Here is a 25587-nt window from a genome sequence, read left to right on the forward strand (position 1 = left end):
CCTTTTTTCGACCTCACTCATGTAACTATGTAAAAAATGATCACAGAGCTCCTGTGATCCTTCTATATAGGATTACAGGTCACTATGGTCATTTTACAAGCCCCTCCCCCCACAGTTAGTAAACACTCCCCTAGGCTCACACTTAACCCTTTGATCGCCCACTAGGTTAACCCCCTTCCCTGCCATTGTCATCATTACAGTAACAGTGCATATTTTTAGCACTGATTACTGTAGTAATGTCACTGGTCCCCCCAAAAGTGTCAAAAATGTCAGTAAGGTGTCCGATCTGTTCGCCGCAATGTCATAGTCCCGCTAAAAATCACAGATCGCCGCCGCCATCAGTAGTAAAAAAACATAAGTAAATAAAAATGACAAATCTTTTCACTAGTTTGCAGACAATAACTTTTGCGCAAATCAATCATAATACGCTTATTGTGTTTTTTTTTTTTACCAAAAAATATTAAGCAGAATACAAATTGGCCTAAAAAGATGAAAATTTTAGATTTTTACATTTTTTGGGAATGTTGTATAGCAGAATGTGAAAAAAGATTGTGTTTTTTTCAAAATATGTACTGTCTTTTTTGTTTATCTTTGTTTATAACGCAAAGTCTAAAAATCGCAGAGGTGATCAAATAACACCAAAAGAAAGCTCCATTTGTGGGAAAAAAGGCATCAATTGTATTTGGGTACAGCGTCGCACAACCGCTCAAATTTTTCGTTAAAATAACGCAGTGCTGAATCGCAAAAATTGGCTTGGTCATTAACCACTTGCCGACTGCCCACAGTAATATTACTGCGGCAGTGCAGCTCCCCTGGGTTCAGTGACGTAGACATACGTCACTGGAGGGGGAAGTGGTTTCAGCGGCGCGCTCCCGCTGTGTTTAGACACAGCGGAGGAGGAGAGGCGGCGATCACCGCCTTCCTCCCACGATTGTCCGGGAAACTGTGAGAAGACCCGCCTGCTTATGTAAACAAAGCAGGTGGATCTTTTCAGTGACAGACAGGAAGAGATCAGCAGATTCAGCACAGCTGAAGCTGCGATCTCTGTGTCGGTCACAGAAACCCCCACCCCCCCCCCCCCAAACATGCCAGTAAGCATGAGGCATACAGTTAACCCCTTGATCACCCACAGTATTAACCCCTTCCCCGCCAGTGTCATTATTACAGTAACAGTGCATATTTTTAGGTACCCCCAAAAGTGTCAGTTAGGGGTCCGATCTGTTCGCCACAATGTCGCAGTCCCACTAAAAAAAAAAAAAAAAAAAATCGCAGATCGCCACCATTACTAGTAAAAAATAAAAATGACAAAATCTTTCCCGTAGTACGCAATAACTTTTTAACTTTTGCGCAAACCAATCAAAATACGCTTATTGCGATTTTTTTTACCAAAAATATGTAGCAGAAAACAAATTGGCCTAAAATGTTAAAAAATGTTGATTTATTTTTTTTGAGAATGTCACATAGCAGAATGTAAAAAATATGTTTTTTTTTTTTTTTTTCAAAATTGTCGCAAATTTTTTGTTTTATAGCGCAAAAAGTAAAAAAAAAAAAAAAAAAAAAAAAAAAAAATCGCACATACCACCAAAAGAGAGCTCCATTTGTGGGGAAAAAAAAGGACGTAAATTCTGTTGATACAGCTTTGCACGACCGCACAATTTTCTGTTAAAGTAACGCAGTGCCGAATCGCAAAATAGGGCCTGGTCAGGAAGGGAGTAAAATCTTCCGGGACTGAAGTGGTTAAGGGGGAAAAACCTTCCAGGCCAAAAGTGGTTAATACATGTTTTTGTGCCTGTGGTTCAGCTTTAAAGAATAAGGAGTAGTATTGGAAAGCTCTAAGCGGTCTGTAAAAAAAAAAAAGAACAAACAGTTGATAAAAGCTGGGTGTACAAAATATTTCCTATACTTTAGTACATAAAAATACAGTAAATAGTAGATTTGCACCAAACGCAGGAAAGAAAGATTTTGGAAATGAATGGCCAAAACATTTGCAGTGTTTTAAAAAAAGAAAAAGCAACAGACCTGCATGATTCATTGCGCTTAATAGCCAGCAAATACTACAGTAAACCCCCGTTACATCGCGGTTCAGTTTTCGCAGTCCCGGTATTTTGCGTTTTTTTCTGTAAGACCTATTAATATTATTTTACTAATTTAATCATTGTTAATTAAGTATTTTTGTGTTTTCCATTGCTCTTGCTCTGTCTCTCAGTATCTTTTATGTGTTTAAGCGTCGGTTCACACTTCTGCGGACACGCTGATCGCATGTAATTCGGAGCGCACTGTTCCTTTATTACATGCGATCTCCTGTGCGGATGCGAATTCAGCCATACACTTTGTATGGCTGAATTTGCAGCGCATCCGCAGCAAACACGCACAGGAGCCATTTTTTGAGCCGCCTCAGAATCAGATCGCACAGTGGTTCACACTTATGCGATCCGATCCTGTGAGAACTGTCAGATCGCACTGCGATATGCGATCAAACTGGGGTGTTAACATTTCATTGACACCCCCTGCGTATCGCATATGGCAGTGTGAACTGCCAGATGTGCGGATGCCATGCGGGAACAGGCTGCATATTCGCATCGTTCCCGCATCGCAGAAGTGTGAATCGAGCCTAAATGTGTTTCTATTGTTTTAAAAGTGTGTTTAACCACTTCCTCACCGGACCATAGACAAATGACGCTGGCAGGAACACTCCCTCGATGCGGGCGGGCGTCATATGACGTCCGCCCGGATCCGCAGCTCTGTAGCCCCCCCCCCCCCCCCGGCTAATCACAGCCGGCCACATGCACTTCCCTCATGCACGCGGCGCGCAGAGCAATGATCAGCGATAGAGGAGTGTCACTCTGACACAGTCCAACCCTGATCAGGGTAAAGAGCCAATTAAATTGGCTCGTTACCATGTGACCGGCTGTGTCCAATTATAGTCGGTCACAGAATGTCAACAGAGAACACGGTAACTAGCTGTCACCGTGTTCTCCTCCTCACACACTGATCCTGTGTGAGGAGGAGATTGCAGTAACAGCTAGTTACCGATTACAGTGCACCCCAAAACACACTGCAGCCCATCAGAGTGCCCGAGTACCTGTCTGCAGCCCATCAGAGTGCCCGAGTACCTGTCTGCAGCCCATCAGAGTGCCCAAGTACCTGTCTGCAGCCCATCAGAGTGCCCAAGTACCTGTCTGCAGCCCATCAGAGTGCCCGAGTACCTGTCTGCAGCCCATCAGAGTGCCCGAGTACCTGTCTGCAGCCCATCAGAGTGCCCGAGTACCTGTCTGCAGCCCATCAGAGTGCCCGAGTACCTGTCTGCAGCCCATCAGAGTGCCCGAGTACCTGTCTGCAGCCCATCAGAGTGCCCGAGTACCTGTCTGCAGCCCATCAGAGTGCCCGAGTACCTGTCTGCAGCCCATCAGAGTGCCCGAGTACCTGTCTGCAGCCCATCAGAGTGCCCGAGTACCTGTCTGCAGCCCATCAGAGTGCCCGAGTACCTGTCTGCAGCCCATCAGAGTGCCCGAGTACCTGTCTGCAGCCCATCAGAGTGCCCGAGTACCTGTCTGCAGCCCATCAGAGTGCCCGAGTACCTGTCTGCAGCCCATCAGAGTGCCCGAGAACCTGTCTGCAGCCCAGAGTGCCCGAGTACCTGTCTGCAGCCCATCAGAGTGCCCGAGTACCTGTCTGCAGCCCATCAGAGTGCCCGAGTACCTGTCTGCAGCCCATCAGAGTGCCCGAGTACCTGTCTGCAGCCCATCAGAGTGCCCGAGTACCTGTCTGCAGCCCATCAGAGTGCCCGAGTACCTGTCTGCAGCCCATCAGAGTGCCCGAGTACCTGTCTGCAGCCCATCAGAGTGCCCGAGTACCTGTCTGCAGCCCATCAGAGTGCCCGAGTACCTGTCTGCAGCCCATCAGAGTGCCCGAGTACCTGTCTGCAGCCCATCAGAGTGCCCGAGTACCTGTCTCCAGCCCATCAGAGTGCCCGAGTACCTGTCTCCAGCCCATCAGAGTGCCCGAGTACCCGTCTCCAGCCCATCAGAGTGCCCGAGTACCTGTCTCTAGCCCAGAGTGCCTGATTTCCTGTCTCTAGCCCAGAGTGCCCGATTACCTGTCTCTAGCCCAGAGTGCCCGATTACCTGTCTCTAGCCCAGAGTGCCCAAGTACATGTCTCTAGCCCAGAGTGCCCGAGGGATCTATCTGCAGCCCATCAGATTACCCGAGTACCTGTCTCTAGCCCATCAGAATACCCAAGTACCTCTCTGAAGCTCATCAGAGTACCCGAGTACCTTTTGGGGTGTTTGCTTTCCAAAATGGGGTCATTTTGTGGGTAATTCCATTGTCCTGGTGCTCCAGGGCCTTCAAAAGTACGATAGGTCATTAGGAAATGTGTGTAATTTATGCTCCTATAACACCTGACGGTGCTCCTTGCATGTTGGGCCTCTGTATGTGGCCAGGCTGTGTAAAAAAGTCTCACACATGTGGTACTGCCATACTCAGGAGGAATAGCAGAATGTATTTTGGGGTGTAATTGCAAGTATGCATATACGGTGTGTGAGCAATAACTTCCTGTTATGACAATTTTGTGTAAAAAAAAAAAAAATTCATTTTTCCCAAGAATTGTGGGAAAAAAATTACAACTTCAAAAAAACTCACCATGCCTCTTACTAAATACACTGGAATGTCTACTTTCCAAAAAGGGGTCATTTGGGGGGTATTTGTACTGTCCTGACATTTCAGGGCCTCAAGAAATGAGAAAGGCCGTCGGTACATCAGGTGTGATAAATTTTCAATGATTGACACCATAGCTTGTAGACTAACTTTCACACAGACTAAATAACCACTAATTTGGGTTATTTTTACTAAAGATATGTAGTAGTATAAATTTTGGCCCACATTTATGAAAAAAAAATTACTTGTTTGCAACATTTTATAATAGAAACTAAAACAAAATGTTTTTTATTCAAAATTTTCGCTCTTTTTTCACTTCCATCGCAAAAAATAAAAAAAACCCAGTGGTGATTAAATATTACCAAACGAAAGCTCTATTTGTGTGAAAAAAATGATAAAAAAATTTGATTGGGTATAGCGTTGCACGACTGAGTAATTATCATTCAAAGTGTGAGTGCTGAAAGCTGAAAATTGGTCTGGGCAGGAAGGGGGTGTAACTGCTCTGTATGGAAGTGGTTAAAGACCTTAAAATGCTTTTAAAAGTACAGTGAACATGCCTGCAGTGTATTTAAATAGGGTATTTCAATTTCGCGGATTTTCACTTATAGCGGGTGGGTCCGGTACGTAACCCCCACGATGGAAGGGGGTTTACTGTCTATACACTTGGGCATTAATTAATTTCATTGGGCAGAATAATAATTTATTTTGGCAAATTAAATGATTTAACGCTCAAGTGCTAAACACCTCTAGTGTTAACACGTGTTTACAACCATCAAGCATTTTTCTGCCAAAACGTTGCTGCTCCTGGACGCACTGGCAGGGTTTTTTTTTTTTTTTTTTTTTCTCTGCTTCTAAAAGCCCGCCACTAAATCCTGCTGACAGTCTACGTGTGCATTGATACATATGCCAACATGCAGGGGAGTGAACAGGCAGGAGAGAAAAAAAAAAAAAAATGCAAAAATGTCTAATGTGCCAAAGGCCCCACATGTATTTGACCTCATACAAATCAACCCCAAATAAACAAACTGAATTTCAGTAAAACTTTAAAAGGATATCTAATCAAAGTAGTTATAAGTGAAGTTTAAGCCTAGAAAACTCGGGCTGAATGCCGGACGACATCGGCCTGTTCAATAAAAGCCATCCAACATTCGGGCCGTGTGTATGGCAGCCGACTTCTGTCGCATGAGCATGCTGAAAAACCAGCAGCCAACCAGCTCCAGATCGGCGCTCTTAGCCAATGGCTGAGAGGGCTGACCGGAGTGTTCGGGGGTGGGTCCTTATGTCAGAACACAACAGCTCAGTGGGGAAGATCGCTGTACTAAAATCGGATTGTTCGTACAGTGGTTCTGACCAGAGCTGTAATTTTTTTTCTTCTTTAACCACCTGGGTTGAAGGAAAAAGCGGACAGTGTGTACTAGGCTTGAGTCATCTCTCAGCCATTTATAGGGTTTGGATACCCCAACAGCAAGATTTCTTGATGTTTCCAACTGTTCCTGATCACCTGAGTTTTTTGGGAATTTTAATATACCTTCTGCAAGAGCCAGCACTTCCAGTTGCATTAGCCATACCATAAAATGATTTTAAAAGTTCAACAGGGAAAGAAGTAACCCTTCAAAATGGCCCCTTCCCCCAGAAAATTAGGAAATAATGGGATTTTTGACTTGCCGTAAAAAGCATTTCTGATGTTCATTACCGGACACAGCTCCTTATCTTCTTGACAGTTGGGTTATACTGTCCCCTCCAGGAGGAGGACACTAGGTAGGGGAAAAAAAAAAAAACTTGACTATGCGTATCGGGCAGTCCCAGGGGGTATGCTCCCACTCTCTGTTATAGGCATTCAGTTTTGTTACAAGCAGTGTCAGAAGAAAACCAACTCCCCAGAGAGGTGGGTGCTGTGTCCGTCAATGAATATCAGAGAAATGGATTTTACGGTAAGTCAAAAATCCCATTTTCGCTTTTGTTCATGGACAGACACAGCTCCTTATCTTGACAGTTGGGATGTGGAGCTCGGGAGTACCCCACAGGAGGCACAACTAATGAAACACCTCCGGGTGAAGCGACCATTCCCCCTGGTTCAACACCTGTCGACTGAGATAATGTGCTTGCCAATTTTCCACCCCTGAAATGTGTACAGCAAAGAGGGGCTAGGACGAATCGTTCTGCCCACCTTAGAATACTGGCTACATCTCGAGCCGCCAGGGCACTTCTTGTGCCCCCTTGGTGGCTGACATAGGCCACGGCCATGGCATTGCCCGATTGAATGCGTTCCGGAAACCCCTGAAGGCGAACTGTCCAATGATCCAGACAGTCTGATCGCTCAGAGTTTCAGTACATTGATCAGCAGTCTGGACTCCGGAAAAGTCCAGACCTCTTAAAGCAGAGGACAGCTCCCCACTCTGACAAGCTGGCATCCGTGGTGACAACCATCCAGTACAAGGGGAGAAAAGAGTTTCCCTGTGGAACGAAGCCACCAGATCAGGGACCCTCTAGGACCCTGGTTCAACAGGATCAGATGGTCTAGAGACGAAGGATTCTTGTTCCATTTCGCCAAGATCTCTCTTTGCAGAGGTCTCGTGTGGAACTGTGCAAATGGAACCACCTCAAAAGTAGACGGAATGACTTTGTGGACTCATTTGTCTGTTACCAGGGAGGTCCAAGGATTCAGAAACCAGCGAACATGTTCACCTACCTCAGATACGGGTGAGGGCGCCTCTTCATGCCGAAGAAGCCTTGTCCGCAGGTCTGAAAGTGCCTGCTCATGACTTGCCAGACCAGGTCCTTCGGTGGAGTCCCTGACTTTTGATCCCTTGTCTTGAGACCCCGAGGACTGAAAAGGCTTCTTATGAGCCGAGAAGAATGCCCCCAGTCTACAACGGGGCAGTACAAGTTCCCCCCATGAGGCCCTTGATGGGTTCATCCAAGGAAGCTCCAAACAGGGGATCCCCCACAAATGGGAGATCAGCTAAGGCCTTCTTAGAAGTCTGATCCGCAGACCAGCATTTCAGCCAGATAATACGCCAAAGAACCACTGCTGAGACAGACAGTTTGGATATTAAGGGAGCCGCATCCAAAGAGGCATCACAGACAAACTGTAGCCTCTGGACCAATTGATCCACCAGCTCAGCAAAGGCAGGGGGAAGCTGTTCCCCCATTCAGGTCCCGGCGTAAAAGTTTAGCCAACTCAGAGTTTGCGACACCAATGTAATAGTAAATACAGTGCCTTGCGAAAGTATTTGGCCCCCTTGAACTTTGCGACCTTTTGCCACATTTCAGGCTACAAACAAAGATATAAAACGGTTTTTGTTTGTGAAGAAACAACAACAAGTGGGACACAATCATGAAGTGGAATGAAATTTATTGTATATTTCAAACTTTAACAAATAAAAAACTGAAAAATTGGGCACGCAAAATTATTCAGCCCCCTTAAGTTAATACTTTGTAGCGCCACCTTTTGCTGTGATTACAGCTGTATTTCGCTTGGGGTATGTCTCTATCAGTTTTTCACATCGAGAGACTGAAATTTTTGCCCATTCCTCCTTGCAAAACAGCTCCAGCTCAGTGAGGTTGGATGGAGAGCGTTTGTGAACAGCAGTTTTCAGTTCTTTCCACAGATTCTCGATTGGATTCAGGTATGGACTTTGACTTGGCCATTCTAACACCTGGATATGTTTATTTGTGAACCATTCCATTGTAGATTTTGCTTTATGTTTTGGATCATTGTCTTGTTGGAAGACAATCTCCGCGAAGTCTCAGGTCTTTTGCAGACTCCGGTTTTCTTCCAGAATGGTCCTGTATTTGGCTCCATCCATCTTCCCATCAATTTTAACCATCTTCCCTGTCCCTGCTGAAGAAAAGCAGGCCCAAACCATGATGCTGCCACCACCATGTTTGACAGTGGGGATGGTGTGTTCAGGGTGATGAGCTGTGTTGCTTTTACGCCAAACACAACGTTTTGCATTGTTGCCAAAAAGTTTGATTTTGGTTTCATCTGACCAGAGCACCTTCTTCCACATGTTTGGTGTGTCTCCCAGGTGGCTTGTGGCAAACATTAAACAACACTTTTTATGGATTTTTAAGAAATGGCTTTCTTCTTGCCACTCTTCCATAAAGGCCAGATTTGTGCAGTATATGACTGATTGTTGTCCTATGGACAGAGTCTCCCACCTCAGCTGTAGATCTCTGCAGTTCATCCAAAGTGATCATGGGCCTATTGGCAGCATCTCTGATCAGTCTTCTTGTATGAGCTGAAAGTTTAGAGGGACGGCCAGGTCTTTGTAGATTTGCAGTGGTCCGATACTCCTTCCATTTCAATATTATCGCTTGCACAGTGCTCCTTGGGATGTTTAAAGCTTGGGAAAGCTTTTTGTATCCAAATCCGGCTTTAAACTTCTCCACAACAGCATCTCGGACCTGCCTGGTGTGTTCCTTGTTCTTCATGAAGCTCTCTGCGCTTTAAACTGACCTCTGAGACTATCACAGTGCAGGTGCATTTATACGGAGACTTGATTACACACAGGTGGATTCTATTTATCATCATTAGTCATTTAGGTCAACTGGATCATTCAGAGATCCTCACTGAACTTCTGGAGAGAGTTTGCTGCACTGAAAGTAAAGGGGCTGAATAATTTTGCATGCCCAATTTTTCAGTTTTTTATTTGTTAAAGTTTGAAATATCCAATAAATTTCGTTCCACTTCATGATTGTGTCCCACTTGTTGATTCTTCACAAAAAATTACAGTTTTATATCTTTATGTTTGAAGCCTGAAATGTGGCAAAAGGTCGCAAAGTTCAAGGGAGGCGAATACTTTCGCAAGGCACTGTATATGCCGGATGACCACGGCCGAAACCGACAGTCAGGGCAATAGTGGAGCCACAAAGATATTGCAGCCCCTGAATCCTCTAGTCCCTCAGCTCTGCGAAGGCAGAGGGAAGTTGTACCCCCTCCAGGTCACGGCGTAGTAAGTTAGCCCATTCAGTCAAAGGTTATGACACAAGGGCAATAGTAAACGCTGGGGTCTGCGCGGGTTTGCTGGCTGGCTGTGGTGACCACTGGATGTATATATCCAGCCCATCGCCCAAATCAGGCTTAGTTGCTTGTAGATCTCACAGGATATCCGGAGTAAAAAAAACTAACTAGAAAAAAACTTTTTTGCAAGGACCACAGATCCCAGCAGGGAACTAGGTCCTTACTCATGACTAGGGAGATTAAAAACTGACATCCTATAGCAAAGAGAAGGGATATACCCCCTGGGACTGCCCATTGGGGTAGCTAGAACTACTTTTCTGCCTAGTGTCCTACTCCTGTAGGGGGCAGTATAACACTACTGTTATGAACAGAGACTGCGTCCTTTAATGAACGATAGAAAAATGGCCGCCAGCAAATCAGCTACAATAAAAAGGCGGCCCGCATGGCTCCACGAGGCTCCCGGGGACCCAGAAGGGATCCCTAGGGCCCAGGCAAGACACAAATTAGGAAGGGGGGCCATGGCAGGAGCCACAACCAGGTCCAACCCCCCTCGCAGGCTGGCCACCCTGTTGCTGTCACTGCATCCCCACGGTCCCATTGGCAGTACAACACCCTGTGCCAGCGCCAGGAGGTAGCCAGACCACCATATAAACCCAGTATAGATGGAGGGTGGATGGGGGGGATAGATGACTCACAGGACCATCAAACTCGGGGAGAGGGACCTAACGGGAAGGAGGGGAACCCGGGGATCCGACAGTACCAGGGAGGGGCCCGCATCCACCCCAAAATCCTCCAGGTGAAGAGGGGGGGGAGACAGATATTCACCATACCAGGAACCAGGCGGGCACCGCTTCAGACAGAAGCTCCTCGCTATCGAAATGGCGGGCCGTCGGCCAGGAGGAGCGCTGTGTTGCAGGCCGAGATCTGGTTGTATGTGAACTCGTGAGGCGTTTAACTCGCAAGCCAGCCCCCGTCCAGTGGGGCTGTGTCGCGGCCTATCTAGCGTGGAGCTGAGGTCTGCGTGCGTTTGCTGGCCAGACAGGGGTGACCACTGTATCTAAATTATCCAGCCCGTCGCCCAGTCCGGCAGTTGATTGTAGATCTCACGAGAAAATATCAGGAGAAAAAAAAAAAAAAATCTATCTACACAGAAAGAAAACTGCCAGGACCAGAGCTCCCAGCAAGGAACTAGGTCGGTGATGGCAAACCTTGGCACCCCAGATGTTTTTGGAACTACATTTCCCATTATGCTCAGCTACACCGCAAAGTGCATGAGCATCATGGGAAATGTAGTTCCAAAACATCTGAGGTGCCAAGGTTCGCCGTCACCGACCTAGGTTCTTACTCCTGACTAGGCAGAAAAAAAGCGGAGTACCTATAGCAGAGAGAGAGGGGGGGGGGGGGGGGGGGGGGGAGTATACCTCCTGGGACTGCCCATTGGCGTAGTCAACTGTTTTTCTGCCTAGTGTCCTACTCCTGTGGGGGGGGGGGGTAGTATAACCCAATGGTCAAGAAGATCAGGAGCTGTGTCCATCACTGAACAAAAGAGGAGAAAAGGACACTAATTTGGTTTTGGTACAGAGTTGCTTGAGCTGAAGTGGTTAAAGCGGACATTCAGTAATTTTTTCATCTTTCCATCTATTAAATCTTCCGCCCTTGTTGTTTTAACTTTGGATAGTAAAACATTTTTTTTTCTGCCAATAAATACCCTATGCAGCCCACCTTTTTCATGTCTGGTAATTAGCCTAGGCTAATGACATCATGCACAGCTCTCTCCCTCTCGTGAGTGTTTGCTAGCAAGGGACGAGGGGTGAGTCATAGGAAAGCCAAGGAGAACTGCAGAGCTGGAGGGTGCAGGATGAGGGCGGAGATATAGGGAGACTACAGAGATCCAGGAGTATTCATCAAGAGAGGAGAAATGTGCAGGGCAAACAGTGGTGTGAGTGTATGTATATATATATACACACATACATACATACATATATATACATATATACATATACACACACACACACACACATACACACACACACATATATACATACACATATACATATATACACACACACACACACGTGTATGTATGTGTATGTCTGTGTAAATCCAAGAAGTGAACAGTCAGCAGCTTCAGCTGCACACAGTTAAAGTCGCTGCAGTCAGATTTTGTGGAGGGAGATGTCTGCAGCATATTTGGCAAGTACAGAATCACAGTATATATAGCATAAAATGCAAAATGGTTGGAGAGAAGTTATGCTGTTGTAGTGGCAGTCATTTTGATGAGTTTGCACTCTGTACATGGATGATGGGAGTTAACTGAAGCAATTAACATTGGTTTCATCAGTTCGCACTTTTACTTTGGAGTTTTTCTTTTTATGCATAATTTTGGACTTTAAGGATATTATATATATATATATATATATTAGAAAGGTAGGGGTGACCAGCGCTATGGAGTGTAGACCTTAGACAATAGTGAAGGTGTAAGCTGCCAACAACCAAACCCACAGGGGGTTAAAGTGTGAAATATGTATGAAAGGAGGTTGTAACGGCGCTACCTTAAAGTGAATAAGTGCTTATTGTATGTGCCAACTTAAAACAAAGTGCCAATAAAAATTGTGTCATAAAAAACCATTTAGTTTAAAAATAAAGTGCACTAGTGATTTGTGGTGTGACCAAGTTAGCTGGTTAATAAACTGGGCCCATAAGGTGCAACTCAGTAAAGTGCAAGTGCTGTGCTGCATATACTAAACGAGTAAGAAATAATGGGTTCCCAATGTGCATTTATTTTATAATAACAGTTGACAGAAAATAAGTTAAATTCATAAGTGAAAAATCGCATAAAACAGTGAACATAAATTCATCCGTGCTGTGCGTGGAATTTGTAATACCACTTAAGTGAAAAAAGTGCTAGATTGAATAAGAGAAAGTGATAAATAAAATTGGGGTTGCAATTTTGTTGTACATCCACTAGATGTCGCCCCTAGATATACGACCTGTACTTAAGGAAAAAGATGGTCGGTTTCTTCCGGGGTTCTCCAGTGGGTCGAACCAGGCTTTTTAGTACCTCAGGTTAGAAGAAAGAAACCCCATGATGTAAAGTATATCTGTAGCGTGGAAGAGAGAGCATAAAGACTCACGTTTGAGGCTGTCTAGGATCAGCGGTGATGGCCGGGAAGCTTTCGCGTTCCACGGCTCAGGCTCCGAAACCGGAAGTGACGTAATGACGTTACGACTCCGCCCTACGCGTTTCGTCATGTGACGTCTGCTGGAGCGGCGTCAACGTAACAAGCTTCCGGCCTTTAAATAGCGTGTCCGTCTCCTGGCAACCAATCGGCCTCCCCCGCCGCCATATTGGTGCGTGCAAACTGAAGCCGGACGGAGGACACATTGGGCCTCCCTGCAATGCCTCTTCAGATGCCGGAGCGGAGGGACAGCTATTTTGGAACATCATTTCCTGACAGCCTATGTCTGATACCGTAGTGAGGTTAAAACATGACATTTATTAAAAATCATTAAAAAAGAGGAAAAAACTGAAAAAATGTCTTAAAAATGAAAAGAAATTTAAAAAATTAATTAAAAATAAAAAATAAATTATAAAAATAAAAACCGTGCAACGATTCATAAAAAACATCATATAGCGGAGATTTCATTAAAAAAGCACCAAGGTCAAGAAGTGAGAAAATAAAAGGTGATAAAATACCATATGCCCAGAGGTTAAGTACATATTGTAGTGATCATGGACTAAAAAAGGTGGAATATACATAATTTATGGATGTAAATCGAGCGTTGTTTTAAAGGGTTATAGTATTGCAGAATAAAAGATAAAAAGGTGGAAGAATTATGAAAAAAGTGGACCAGATGGTCGAGAAGAAGGAGATGGGGTTTTTTTAAAATTAAGTTGCCCATAAATAGGGAGTCTCTAAGGACAGTCATTCGTTCCTGTTGTGTTTAAGAGGGCTACTCTTAAACACCGAGTGAACTGGAGAGAAGATGGGAGACGACCCCAACAGGACAACCAGAGAGGGCCCCCCAGACCAAGAGGACCAGATTCACACAGGAGAGAGGAACCCCCCGGATTCTACGGTTACACAAGAAACGGAAACCAAGGGGAAAACGAGGGGGGTCTAAGAAAAAGAAGAAGAGAATACTAGGCAAAGGTATCTTTAATTTGAGTAGTGCGGTTTTGGAGGAAGACGAATTAAGACTTCTGGATCTTGGCCTAAAATACGCACCTGACAAGAACCTCGACAAATTCGAAGCCTACATAGACCTACAAAAGTACATTCGGAAAATCAATATCAAGAAACATTTTGAAATTAAAAAAGACAAACGAGCACCCATAACCAATGCAGAATTTAAACATACTGAACTAAGGAACAAATCGGTCTTTAACCCTAAGAACCCACAAAATGAAAACTTAGAAGTTTTCAAAAGGATGGTGGAGGAGGAAATCAGAAATTTGAAAATTAAAAAGAAGAAAGAGAAGGATATATGGGAGACCATCAAAAAATTAGAGAAAAAGAAGCACATCGTAATCAGACCAGCAGATAAAGGGGGGGGCCTGGTGATACTAAATCAGATGGACTACGATGAAGAATTGGAACATCTCCTTAGTGCAGAGGATACCTACAAAAAACTCCCAAGAAACCCGAAAGAGAAATTCACTAAGGACCTGAAGACGTACATCAAAAAAGGGAAGGACCTCGGCATTCTGAACAACAAGGAAGCCAAATATCTACACATAGAAGCAGCAAGAACCCCAATTATATATTATCTACCCAAAATACATAAAAATGAAGAAAAGCCACCAGGCCGCCCAATAGTGAGTGGTATAGACTCCGTCCACTCCCGTTTGGGAGAATACTTAGACAAATACTTACAGCCTTTGGTTCTAAAGGGAAAATCATATCTTAGAGACAGCAAGCAATTGCTTTCAGACATACAGGACTTAGAAGTGACGGAGGATGATATATTAGTAACCATTGATGTAAACTCACTATATACCAACATAGTGCAGAAGGACGGGTTGGATAGTGTTGAATGGGCACTTTTTAAACATACAGATTTGAAGCAAGCACAAATGCACTTTATTTTAGAAGGCCTCAAGATGGCGATGAATTTGAATTATTTTTGGCACAAAGGACGATATTACGCACAAACCAAGGGAGTAGCCATGGGGGCAAAATATGCCCCGAGTGTGGCTAACATATTCATGCAAAAATGGGAGGAGGAACAGATTTACAGTGTGGAAAGACCAAATTTGCGTTACTACCAGAGATACATTGATGATATTATCCTCATATGGAGAGGAAACACAGAATCGTTACAATGTTTTTTTGACGAAATCAGTGGTAACGCATATGGAATTACCTTCACAGGAAATTGGGATAAACAAAAAATAGCCTTTTTGGACCTAGAATTATTCAAACAAGAAGGAAAACTGGCAAGCAAAACATTTTAAGAAAACAGATAAAAATGGGTATATCCCTATCAGAAGCTGCCACCACCCACAGTGGTTAGGGAACATCCCAAAGGGACAGCTGCTACGGATAAGAAGAAATTGCAGCAATATCCAGGCGGATATACTGATACAGAGATTTATCGAAAAAGGCTACAAAAGAAAAAACTTGGAGCACCTAAAAGAAACAATTAAGAACACCGATAGAAATTACCTTATAAAAGAAAATGGGAAGAAGAAAAAACAGAACAAACATGAGTTTGCTTTTATTACGGGATATAACAGGCAACATAAAGAGCTAGAAAAAATATTCAAAAAACATTGGCCTATACTCACAGCGGACAGGACTTTGAAGAAAATCCTACCAAATAAACCATCCTTTGTGTATAGAAGAGCCCCCACATTAAAAGATAAGGTGGTACACAATGTGATAAATCCACCAAAAACCATTTCTTTACCTACAAGTATTAATGGTTTTTTTAGATGTGGGAAGTGCCTACCTTGCAGAAACAATAGGAACCAGCCAAGAAGAAAAAACAATTTTAAATCTCGAACTACCGGTATTGAATACAAAATAAAGGACACCATCACGTGTAATAGTACACATGTCACCTATGTCATCGAGTGTCCTTGTCATTTACAATACATCGGTAGAACAACCAGACCCCTATATGTAAGAATCAGAGAACATATAAAAAATATCAAAAAGGGTTTTGATAAACAATCTTCCCAGACATTTTAAAGAGGTGCATTCCAAAAATCCTTCTGGACTAATTTTTTATGGCATTGATAGAATAAAGGGGGATTGGAGAGGAGGAAATAAAACAAGAATGATCTCTAGAAATGAAACAAAATGGATTTTTTTGATGCAATCTCTTCGCCCTGATGGGTTGAATGTAGACATTGATCTTAACTGTTTCATCACAGACACATAAATTGTTTGTGTCTCATGAAAACCTCCTCCCAGGAAAACAAAAACACCTCCCTTCTATCCTGTTTTTTCGCCTTCAAGTTCTTAGTCCCTTTCTTTCAAAAGTTTTTTAAAAGGTTTTTTCAAAAACAAAACAAAAAAAAAAAAAAAAAATATTTTTTAAAAAAGGCCTTTTTGATGTTTTTATTGGTTTTTGCTATGGCTCTTTTTTATGGCCTTTTAACACCCCTTTTTTTCCTGTGATTTTCTCATTTTTTGATGTTCTTACTTTTTTAATTTTTTTAATGTTGTTATGTAATTCTTTTGGGACAGAAAATTTGCCGTGAAACAATCCTTTGAAATAATTTTATTTAGGATTGGTTGATTTTATGTAGTTTTTTGGTGTACAGTTTGCTATTTTATAATAGTTTTAAACTTTTACACCTGGCCATAACCTCCTACATCAAAAGAAACATTCTGTTCAATTTTACCATCCAACGCCATTCATTTTATTTAACATTGCCTTGAGGCCTTCTCATCCAGCATCACCAAGAATATTGTGCTTTTAATCTAGATCATTCACATTGTTTATACACACTATATCCGTGTAGTTTACACGGCGTTTTGAGCATACCATCTGTTAAGCTCAACACATTTATATAAAAAAACTTTTCTTTTAGATTCTCAAGGTTCGGGGTTACCCACCACACTTGTATGAGGTTTGCTTACAGCACAACCTCTTAAACACCACAAAACTTCTTTTTTATTAGGGGCTAATTATGGGGCCTTCTCATCCAACATCACAATGGGGAAAGAGTTGTTTCACACCCTGATCCGGATTGTTATGTATTTTGGGGGGCCCGAGTAGCCCTCTTAAACACAACAGGAACGAATGACTGTCCTTAGAGACTCCCTATTTATGGGCAACTTAATTTTAAAAAAACCCCATCTCCTTCTTCTCGACCATCTGGTCCACTTTTTTCATAATTCTTCCACCTTCTTATCTTTTATTCTGCAATACTATAACCCTTTAAAACAACGCTCGATTTACATCCATAAATTATGTATATTCCACCTTTTTTAGTCCATGATCACTACAATATGTACTTAACCTCTGGGCATATGGTATTTTATCACCTTTTATTTTCTCACTTCTTGACCTTGGTGCTTTTTTAATGAAATCTCCGCTATATGATGTTTTTTATGAATCGTTGCACGGTTTTTATTTTTATAATTTATTTTTTATTTTTAATTAATTTTTTAAATTTCTTTTCATTTTTAAGACATTTTCTCAGTTTTTTCCTCTTTTTTAATGATTTTTAATAAATGTCATGTTTTAACCTCACTACGGTATCAGACATAGGCTGTCAGGAAATGATGTTCCAAAATAGCTGTCCCTCCGCTCCGGCATCTGAAGAGGCATTGCAGGGAGGCCCAATGTGTCCTCCGTCCGGCTTCAGTTTGCACGCACCAATATGGCGGCGGGGGAGGCCGATTGGTTGCCAGGAGACGGACACGCTATTTAAAGGCCGGAAGCTTGTTACGTTGACGCCGCTCCAGCAGACGTCACATGACGAAACGCGTAGGGCGGAGTCGTAACGTCATTACGTCACTTCCGGTTTCGGAGCCTGAGCCGTGGAACGCGGAAGCTTCCCGGCCATCACCGCTGATCCTAGACAGCCTCAAACGTGAGTCTTTATGCTCTCTCTTCCACGCTACAGATATACTTTACATCATGGGGTTTCTTTCTTCTAACCTGAGGTACTAAAAAGCCTGGTTCGACCCACTGGAGAACCCCGGAAGAAACCGACCATCTTTTTCCTTAAGTACAGGTCGTATATCTAGGGGCGACATCTAGTGGATGTACAACAAAATTGCAACCCCAATTTTATTTATCACTTTCTCTTATTCAATCTAGCACTTTTTTCACTTAAGTGGTATTACAAATTCCACGCACAGCACGGATGAATTTATGTTCACTGTTTTATGCGATTTTTCACTTATGAATTTAACTTATTTTCTGTCAACTGTTATTATAAAATAAATGCACATTGGGAACCCATTATTTCTTACTCGTTTAGTATATGCAGCACAGCACTTGCACTTTACTGAGTTGCACCTTATGGGCCCAGTTTATTAACCAGCTAACTTGGTCACACCACAAATCACTAGTGCACTTTATTTTTAAACTAAATGGTTTTTTATGACACAATTTTTATTGGCACTTTGTTTTAAGTTGGCACATACAATAAGCACTTATTCACTTTAAGGTAGCGCCGTTACAACCTCCTTTCATACATATTTCATATATATATATATGTGATTTGTTTTAAGGCGCTGCGCTTTTTACTTTTTGCAGTGCACTGATTTGAACAGCTATAAAGCATTTAAAGAGGAATCATATTCATGTGCACCATTGTGAAAGACTTAAGACCTTGGAAAGAGTCCTTCTCATGCATCCACTAAAAAGCTAAAAGCATGTGGAATATCTTCAAGGTTTCTGCTCCCTTCAGTATCTCCACGAGTAAGAGCCCCCTCTCATGTCACGTGACAAACTCAATCCTTAGGCTCTGACACACGCCAACAGTCGCAATTGCCAGTTGTACACGTGAGGGTGTTGTAGACATACGAAAATGGGAGATCCACTGAAGTAATGCTCCATTTCCTAGTGAACTCACTCTCCATTGAGTATTGCTGAGCAAACGATTTTAGTGAATCAAAAACCCTGCCTGAGCAAGCCCAGCCGACACACAAAACATTCTTTAAAATGAGAATGTACAGGAAAGGATTGAGGATGCTGTGGCAAACACCACATTCCAAATCCTGTAACCTTACAAACTATTACATTTTCTCCTATGGGACTTTTAAAAAGAAAGAGCGTTATATAAAATAGTACATCATTTATTTGAGTTCCCCTAGTATGGGATACTTTATGAAGAAACTCCATTAGTGGATATGCATACATGGTTTACCCTGCCAGTGGGTACATGGGTAGTGTAGTGTAATGATTCTGTGTCCCCTTTTTGAAGGATGTGTCATGATATCAGAACAGTTGTTTATGTAAATATGTTCCTTAAAAAAAAAAAAAAAAGTGTAAATAAAATATGTACTGTTTTTTAGAACATTCTTCTTTTTATCAGTTAAAAGTCCAATGGGAGAAAACAGAATTGTTTGTAGTGATATTGGTGGGTTTGCTGCGTACTAAGCTTTGTAGACCAATTGCTTCTTATTGAATCCTGTAATCTTTGGAGTAGAGGACTTGGGAAGTGGTATCTTTATATTGCTCCAATCAACTTACAAAAGAAAACTCACAATGGCCCTTAGAGTCTAAAATAAGCCCTAACCCTAGGATTCTTTAGAAGTAGATTGCTCCGAGGAGGATTCTGCTGCATCCCCATCTACCAGAACATTCTCGTTTTCCCTCAACCTCGCCCTCTAGTATTCCTCTTTTTGTAATAGGAAAAAGGAGGAAGACTTCCACATGCAATCAAGGAGATCCAAGCTGGTAAGAATTCTGGAAAGCTTGTGCCGTAAACCAATGATGACACAGGAGAGTTCCTCCCTTGATATAAAAGTACTAAAGGAAGGTGCCAGAGAAACAGCAGAAATACCAGATGGGTGGAGGGAGTCAGATCCACAGGAACACATTGCACGGGGGCTGCGTCCAGGTTCCTCCCTACCTGAAAATGGTATTTGAGACCCCCCCACCCCCTACATTACACCTATCTGGTTTTGGAATAGGTTAAACAAATTCAACTGACTGAATGTAGGCATTTTCAGTGAAGGGTGCTGCATCACGGAAAGACATTTTAAACAATTGTGCACTTCGAACCTTGTAGCAAATGTTTGGGGAGGTCACTTTTTGTTCAGGCATGTCTATGCTACTGGGTACAAAGCCAGGTACAAAGAAATGCTTTGATGCAGAGGCGCAAGAAGAATCTTCAGGCCCCGATACAAAAAAACATGAAGGTCCCCAGGCCAGGGCCCTTCTCATTGATCCTGCAGCCCTTTACTCCCCTTTATTATGGTCCCACAGCAAGCCCCCTTTCTGCCTTCTTGGGGTCCCCCCCACGGGGGTGGAACGCCAGGGCCCGGTTGCAAGTGCGACATTTGCAACCCCAGTAGGTGTGCAACTGGTGTCAGTTTTTTATTATTTTAAAACAATTTTTAGGACCCCTGTTGAGGGGCTTTGGTGAAATAGCAGGGATCTAAACAGACCTCTGATGCTTTACCTTTGAGACAGAGAAAGGAGATTGAGCTCAGCTTAATCTCCATCTCAGCAGCAAAGAATAAATAAACAGGAATAGCTCTGTACAGAGCTTCCCGTTCGTTCATAAATTGAAGCATAGCACAGTTTACTATGCCTCAGCTATGAATAATAAAAAAAACATTACCGATCACTGATTATGTTCAATAGTCAGACTGACAATGACTCATTTACCGGCTCCTTCCCCGTTTCCCATCCGGACAGTATCCCCCATAGCAATCGGTGGGAGGTGGAAACCCAGCAGCACTGTGGGGGGGTTTGAACGCCAGGGAAGAAAACGGGAGACTGGGGCAGCGAGACAGGCATAGGGAGGGGCAGCATGTAGAGCAACCGATGCCCTCCTTTTCCTTCCTTCAACAGCTGAATGTCTGCAGAAGGGAAAGGAGGAAAAGCAGGCATTCAGCGGTTGCAAGTAGGGATCGGTTCCTCTACAAATGCCGCTGCCTCTGCCGCCTCTCCCATCAAGGTGTACAGGGGGGCCCCCTGGAGCATGGGGCAGAGTCGCAATCACGACACCTGTACATACGCCCCTGGTTTGATGGGTTTTAATGTAGAGGAATTCAATTGGCCTGCAAAAAGCCCTGATCTTGCCCCTACTGAACACCACTGGGAAGAAAGGAACTTCAACTGCAAGCCAAGTCTTTTCATCTGACATTAATAGTTGACCATCACAATTATTATTTTGGCTGAATGGGCACAAATTCCCGCAGTCACACTTTAAACTCTTGTGGAGGGGGGTTACAACGCTATAATATTGCTTTATTACTTTTAAAACGTATATCTATCTAGCAAGCCGACCATTAAGATAGTAATATCCTCTATGCTACCTAAAACAGGCTTGTGCTTTTGTATTGCAAAGTCCATCATAAGCTTGATACTATATACATGGTTTATGTGCTGTTGCAGTTCACATTTATGGCAAAAAGATGTCCAGAAAGCACAGCAGAATACAGAGATTTACTTGTATGCACTCACTATGACTTCCATGTACACCCAAGTGCTTATTAGGTAGTGCTGCAACTAATATAAAAAGGGGAGGTTATTGTAGCAGTATAACAAGTTTTAAAATGTATTATGCCAAAATAAAGCTGACACTTACAGTTTTTGCCTTATTAAGATGTGACATTCGGATGTATCCCTGGTTGTTGCGCTGGAGGTATATAAAATATATAGGGAAGCAGAGCCAGAGGTAGATGCATGGAATCCATACCAGGACCGTATTCTGGAAGCACTTGGTGAAATCTGGATTTTCTGTATACCAGGTAAGATTTGCATCCTACAAGAAGAAAAACAATTATGTTCTAAAGGTGAAGAGCAGTGTTCGTTACCTGTGTAAAACATAAATCTGCAATACCAGGCTTACAGTACCACCAAGAGCCAGGACTCCAATGTGTAAAGACTAGAAGGAATTTAAGGAGGTATTAAAGCTTCGTTAAAAAAAAAAAAACAACATGTTATATATACACTTACCTGGTCTGTGCAGTGGTTTTGCACAGAGCAGCTCAGATCCTCTTCTTTTCGGGTCCCCCGCCGATGTTCTGCCGAAAACTCCAACCACATTATTTCCAGTGAGTGTACACCAGGAAGAATTGCAGCCATTACACTGCCGTAGATGCTATAATTAGTCGAGATTGTTAGTCCGCCCGTTGGTTATCACCACCTCGGAGGCGGTCATGTTTTTGTTTACTAACGGGCGTACTAAATTTGCACTAGTTCTAGCATCTCCTGGTGTGTAAGGGCTGCCAGTGTTGTGTGAAAACATCAAGTGGTCAAAATCTCCAATTATTCCTGGTGTACACTCACTGGAAATAACGTAGTTGGAGATCTCGGCAAGTTGGAGCTTTTGGCAGAACACCGGCACGCCTGGCTCCTTCCCCTGGAACATTGCCCCCAGAGCATGCGGCTTTCTCTGGGGGCACTGCTGTGTGCTCGCTCCTGAGCCACGGCTCTATGGGTCCATAAGACACAGAGCCGCAGCTCGGCCCCACCCCCTGTTCTTTCTCATTAGCACACTAGCTGTGATTGAAAGCAGTGGGAGCCAATGGGCTCCTGCTGCGGTCTCAGTCAATGAGGAGGGAGATTCCCGGGACAGCCAAGGCTATTGTGAACATCGCTGGATCAGAGCAAGCTCCGGTAAAAAAAAAACCTTCAGCCTTTAGAACCACTTTAAAGCCAAGAAAGATTTAGCAGATTTTCTACAATCTGCCTACCTAAACGGATTTTACATGGTAAAATGTCACACAATGCTTTTATTTGGGAAACCGTAAATAATTTGCACGTTATTAATTATAATCTGACAGACAAACGTGTGAAAGCTTTTCTTTTAGTTAACAGTTTGCATAACTGCAGACAGAGAAGTGTTTTACCAATCACAAGAACACTTCAAGAAGTTAAGATAGGAGGAGACATAGCCATGGAGGAGACATACAGTGGGAATGGAAAGTATTCAGACCCCCTTAAATTTTTCACTCTTTGTTATATTGCAGCCATTTGCTAAAATCATTTAAGTTCATTCTTCTTCCTCATGAATGTACACATAGCACCCCATACTGACAGAAAAACACAGAATTGTTGACATTGTTGCAGATTTATTAAAAAAGTATTGTATACAGCCCCCCATTTACATTACAGTGTCAGTTTACATCACCGTACCCCACTTTACAATACAGGGCCCCCTTTACATCAGATCACCCCTTTCCATTACAGTGCCTGCTTTACATCACAGCCCCCCTTTGCATCCAAGTCCACCTTTTTTACATCACAGCCCCCCTTTAGATCACAGTGCTTCCTTTATTTAAAATGTTCTCTGCCCCCCTTCACATCACAGCACCCCCACCTTACATCAAATACCTACGCCATTTACGTCAGCCCCCCTTCCTTGCATTCCAGTCCCCTTCACAGATCCCCTTTCTTGCACCCCAGTCCATATCATAGCCCCCCTTCCATGTACCTCACTCTCCTTTACAGCCCCCACCTTACTTGCAGCTCAGTCCCCCTTCCTTGCACCTCAGTCCCCTTCACTTGCATCTCAGTCCCATTCACAGCTTCCCTTCTTGTATCCCAGTTCACAGGCCCCCTTCTAGCACCTCAGTCCCCTTTAAAGCCCACCTTAACTTGCATTTCAGCCCCCCCCTTACTTGCATCTCAGGCACCCTCACAGCCCCCTTCTTTTATCCCAGTGCCCCCCCCTTATATCCCCGTTCCCTTCACAGCCCCCCCTCTTGGCACCCCAGTCCCCTTTACAACCCCTTACTTTCATCTCCGTCTCCTTCATAGCCCCCCGCGCCTCTTTGTATCCAAGTCCCCTTCACAGCACCACCACCCCCCTTTTTTTTTATACCGGTTCCCTTTACAGCCTCTCTTACGTCCCTGTAATTCTGCTCCTACCTTACACAGCAGATAGAAGGCAGAAGGCAAGGCATGACCAAACAGACGACGGGACATGCTTTTCATATTAACAGGCAGGGGATTGGCTGCTAGGATTGCCCTGCATCCTAGCAATAAATCACTGGCTTGGTAACTGGAAAAGGATGTCTCGCCCTCGGTCTGGACATGCCGTGCCTTCTGCATGCTATGGATGAATGCTGTGGCAGCAGCAGAAGGAAGCTGTCAGCCGGGAGAGGATACCCAGGCTGCTAAGTGGCGGAGCCGCGGTCCAGGTAGAATTGCTTTGCGGTCCGCATTTGGCCCGCGGTCCGCCATTTAGTGATGCCTGATCTAGTACCTTAGAAGGTTTTCAGCAATGCCTTTTCCTAAGAGCAATGGTATTCAGTCTCTCAGGAGTCACTCAAACAAGCTTAAATTGTGTTCAGATTCTAATTCGAACTAACCTGACCCAGTCCTCCAGAAAGTGGTCACTGTACTGGGCCAATCATAAGCACCCAGGGCATTCCCAGCCCCACAGCCACGGCTACAGATGATTGGATCGGTAGCATCAACTTTCCAATGGGCTAGCTCAGGTGGGTTTGGACTAGGATCCAGGCACACCTGAACTCCTTACTACGGCAGGGCCGAGAAAGCCTCTGCGTCTTACAACTGTCCCTATATAGTGACAGCTTCCTGGTGGACTCGTTCAGGTGGTTCAGAAAAGGATCACAAAATACACCTGAGGCTCCTCCCTACCCGGAAGCTGCATGAATAAGATTGCCATATTTGGCTCACTTGGCCCCCCCCCCCCCCCCCATTAGCAGACTCGGCACGTGTGCAGTACACGCCAGGTCTATTCAGTAACAGTATAAAGTATTTTTGAGACTCAAGACATGCCACACCTGCGTACGCCAAGTACATCTAAGAAAAGCCCTCCTACTCTGCCTCCTTCCTCGGTCTGTTTTCTGCATGGTTAAATGGCAGGATTTAATTTTTTGAGGGAGAGGGAGAACCGTAAAAATTTCTTTGAGCTCATTACAGCGTTCCATATTCAGAACCATAGGTTTACACAGGCCCCTACAGAAGTAGTGCACTAGGCAGAGGAAACACTTGGCTATGGCTATGCCTATGTGCAGTCCTAACTGGTATACATCCACTTCTCTGCTATAGGTCTTCAGTTTAGTAACAAGCAGTATCAAAAGTACCATAGAGGGGTGGGTACTGTGTCGGTCAATGAGAAATTGATTTTACAGTACATAAAAAAAAAAAATTCTGTTTTCTCATTCGTTGATGGACACAGTGCTCCATATTCAGAACCATAGGGACGTCCCCAAGCAGTGTCAAAACATGAGGGGATGGGACAACAAAATCCCAAGGCTAAACACAAGAAGCCAACCAGCAAACAACAACAGGAGCCCAACCTGAACAATACATTCCCAAAGAGGGAACATATCCTCTAAACAGCAGCCTGCAAAACCTTGCTACTAAAAGAAGCATCAGCTGTAGAATTTTGAGAAAGTGTGCACCCACGACTAAGTAGCCACCTTGCAAACCTGCACCAGTGACGCCTGATGACGGAAGGTCCAAGAAGCACTAAACGCCCGAGTAGAGTGTGCCCCCCCACCCTCCCCCCAGCTCATGGCGCAAAAAGTTTAGCCCATTCAGTAAGAGTTTGCAACACCAGGGCAATGGCCATAACCAACAATAGTGAACATATTGTGGGCCACAGACTCCGCCTTTCTGTCAGACGGATCTTTAAAGGCCAGGGATTCCTCCACCGGAATCATGGTTGTCTTGTTTAACCTGGGTACAGGAGGATCCACTATTGGTGGGACAGTCTACGTCTTCAGAAGTGACTCTTCAAAGGGGGTACATCACCGCAAAGATATTAGGGACCACAAGAGGAACGCTTTGGATGCTCCCATTCTTCATAGAAAAAAACTTTTCAAAATGGGAGGGATAAGGGA

At 43.8% G+C, this 25587-nt stretch overlaps 1 protein-coding gene across 2 annotated transcripts in view; it reads right to left on the reverse strand.

The window, feature by feature from the left end:
* Positions 1-25587, reverse strand: part of ABCC1 (ATP binding cassette subfamily C member 1 (ABCC1 blood group)) — an 891484-nt gene that overhangs the window by 813593 nt on the left and 52304 nt on the right. For both annotated transcript variants that reach the window (XM_082260033.1, XM_082260032.1), the window contains exon 2: positions 21354-21530. In XM_082260033.1, coding sequence (XP_082116159.1) covers positions 21354-21530 — 177 coding nt within the window. The remainder of the gene's footprint in view (positions 1-21353; positions 21531-25587) is intronic.

The sequence above is a fragment of the Pelophylax lessonae genome (genome assembly GCF_965119305.1).
Source record: "Pelophylax lessonae genome assembly, chromosome: 6".
NCBI classification, from domain to species: Eukaryota; Metazoa; Chordata; class Amphibia; order Anura; family Ranidae; genus Pelophylax; species Pelophylax lessonae.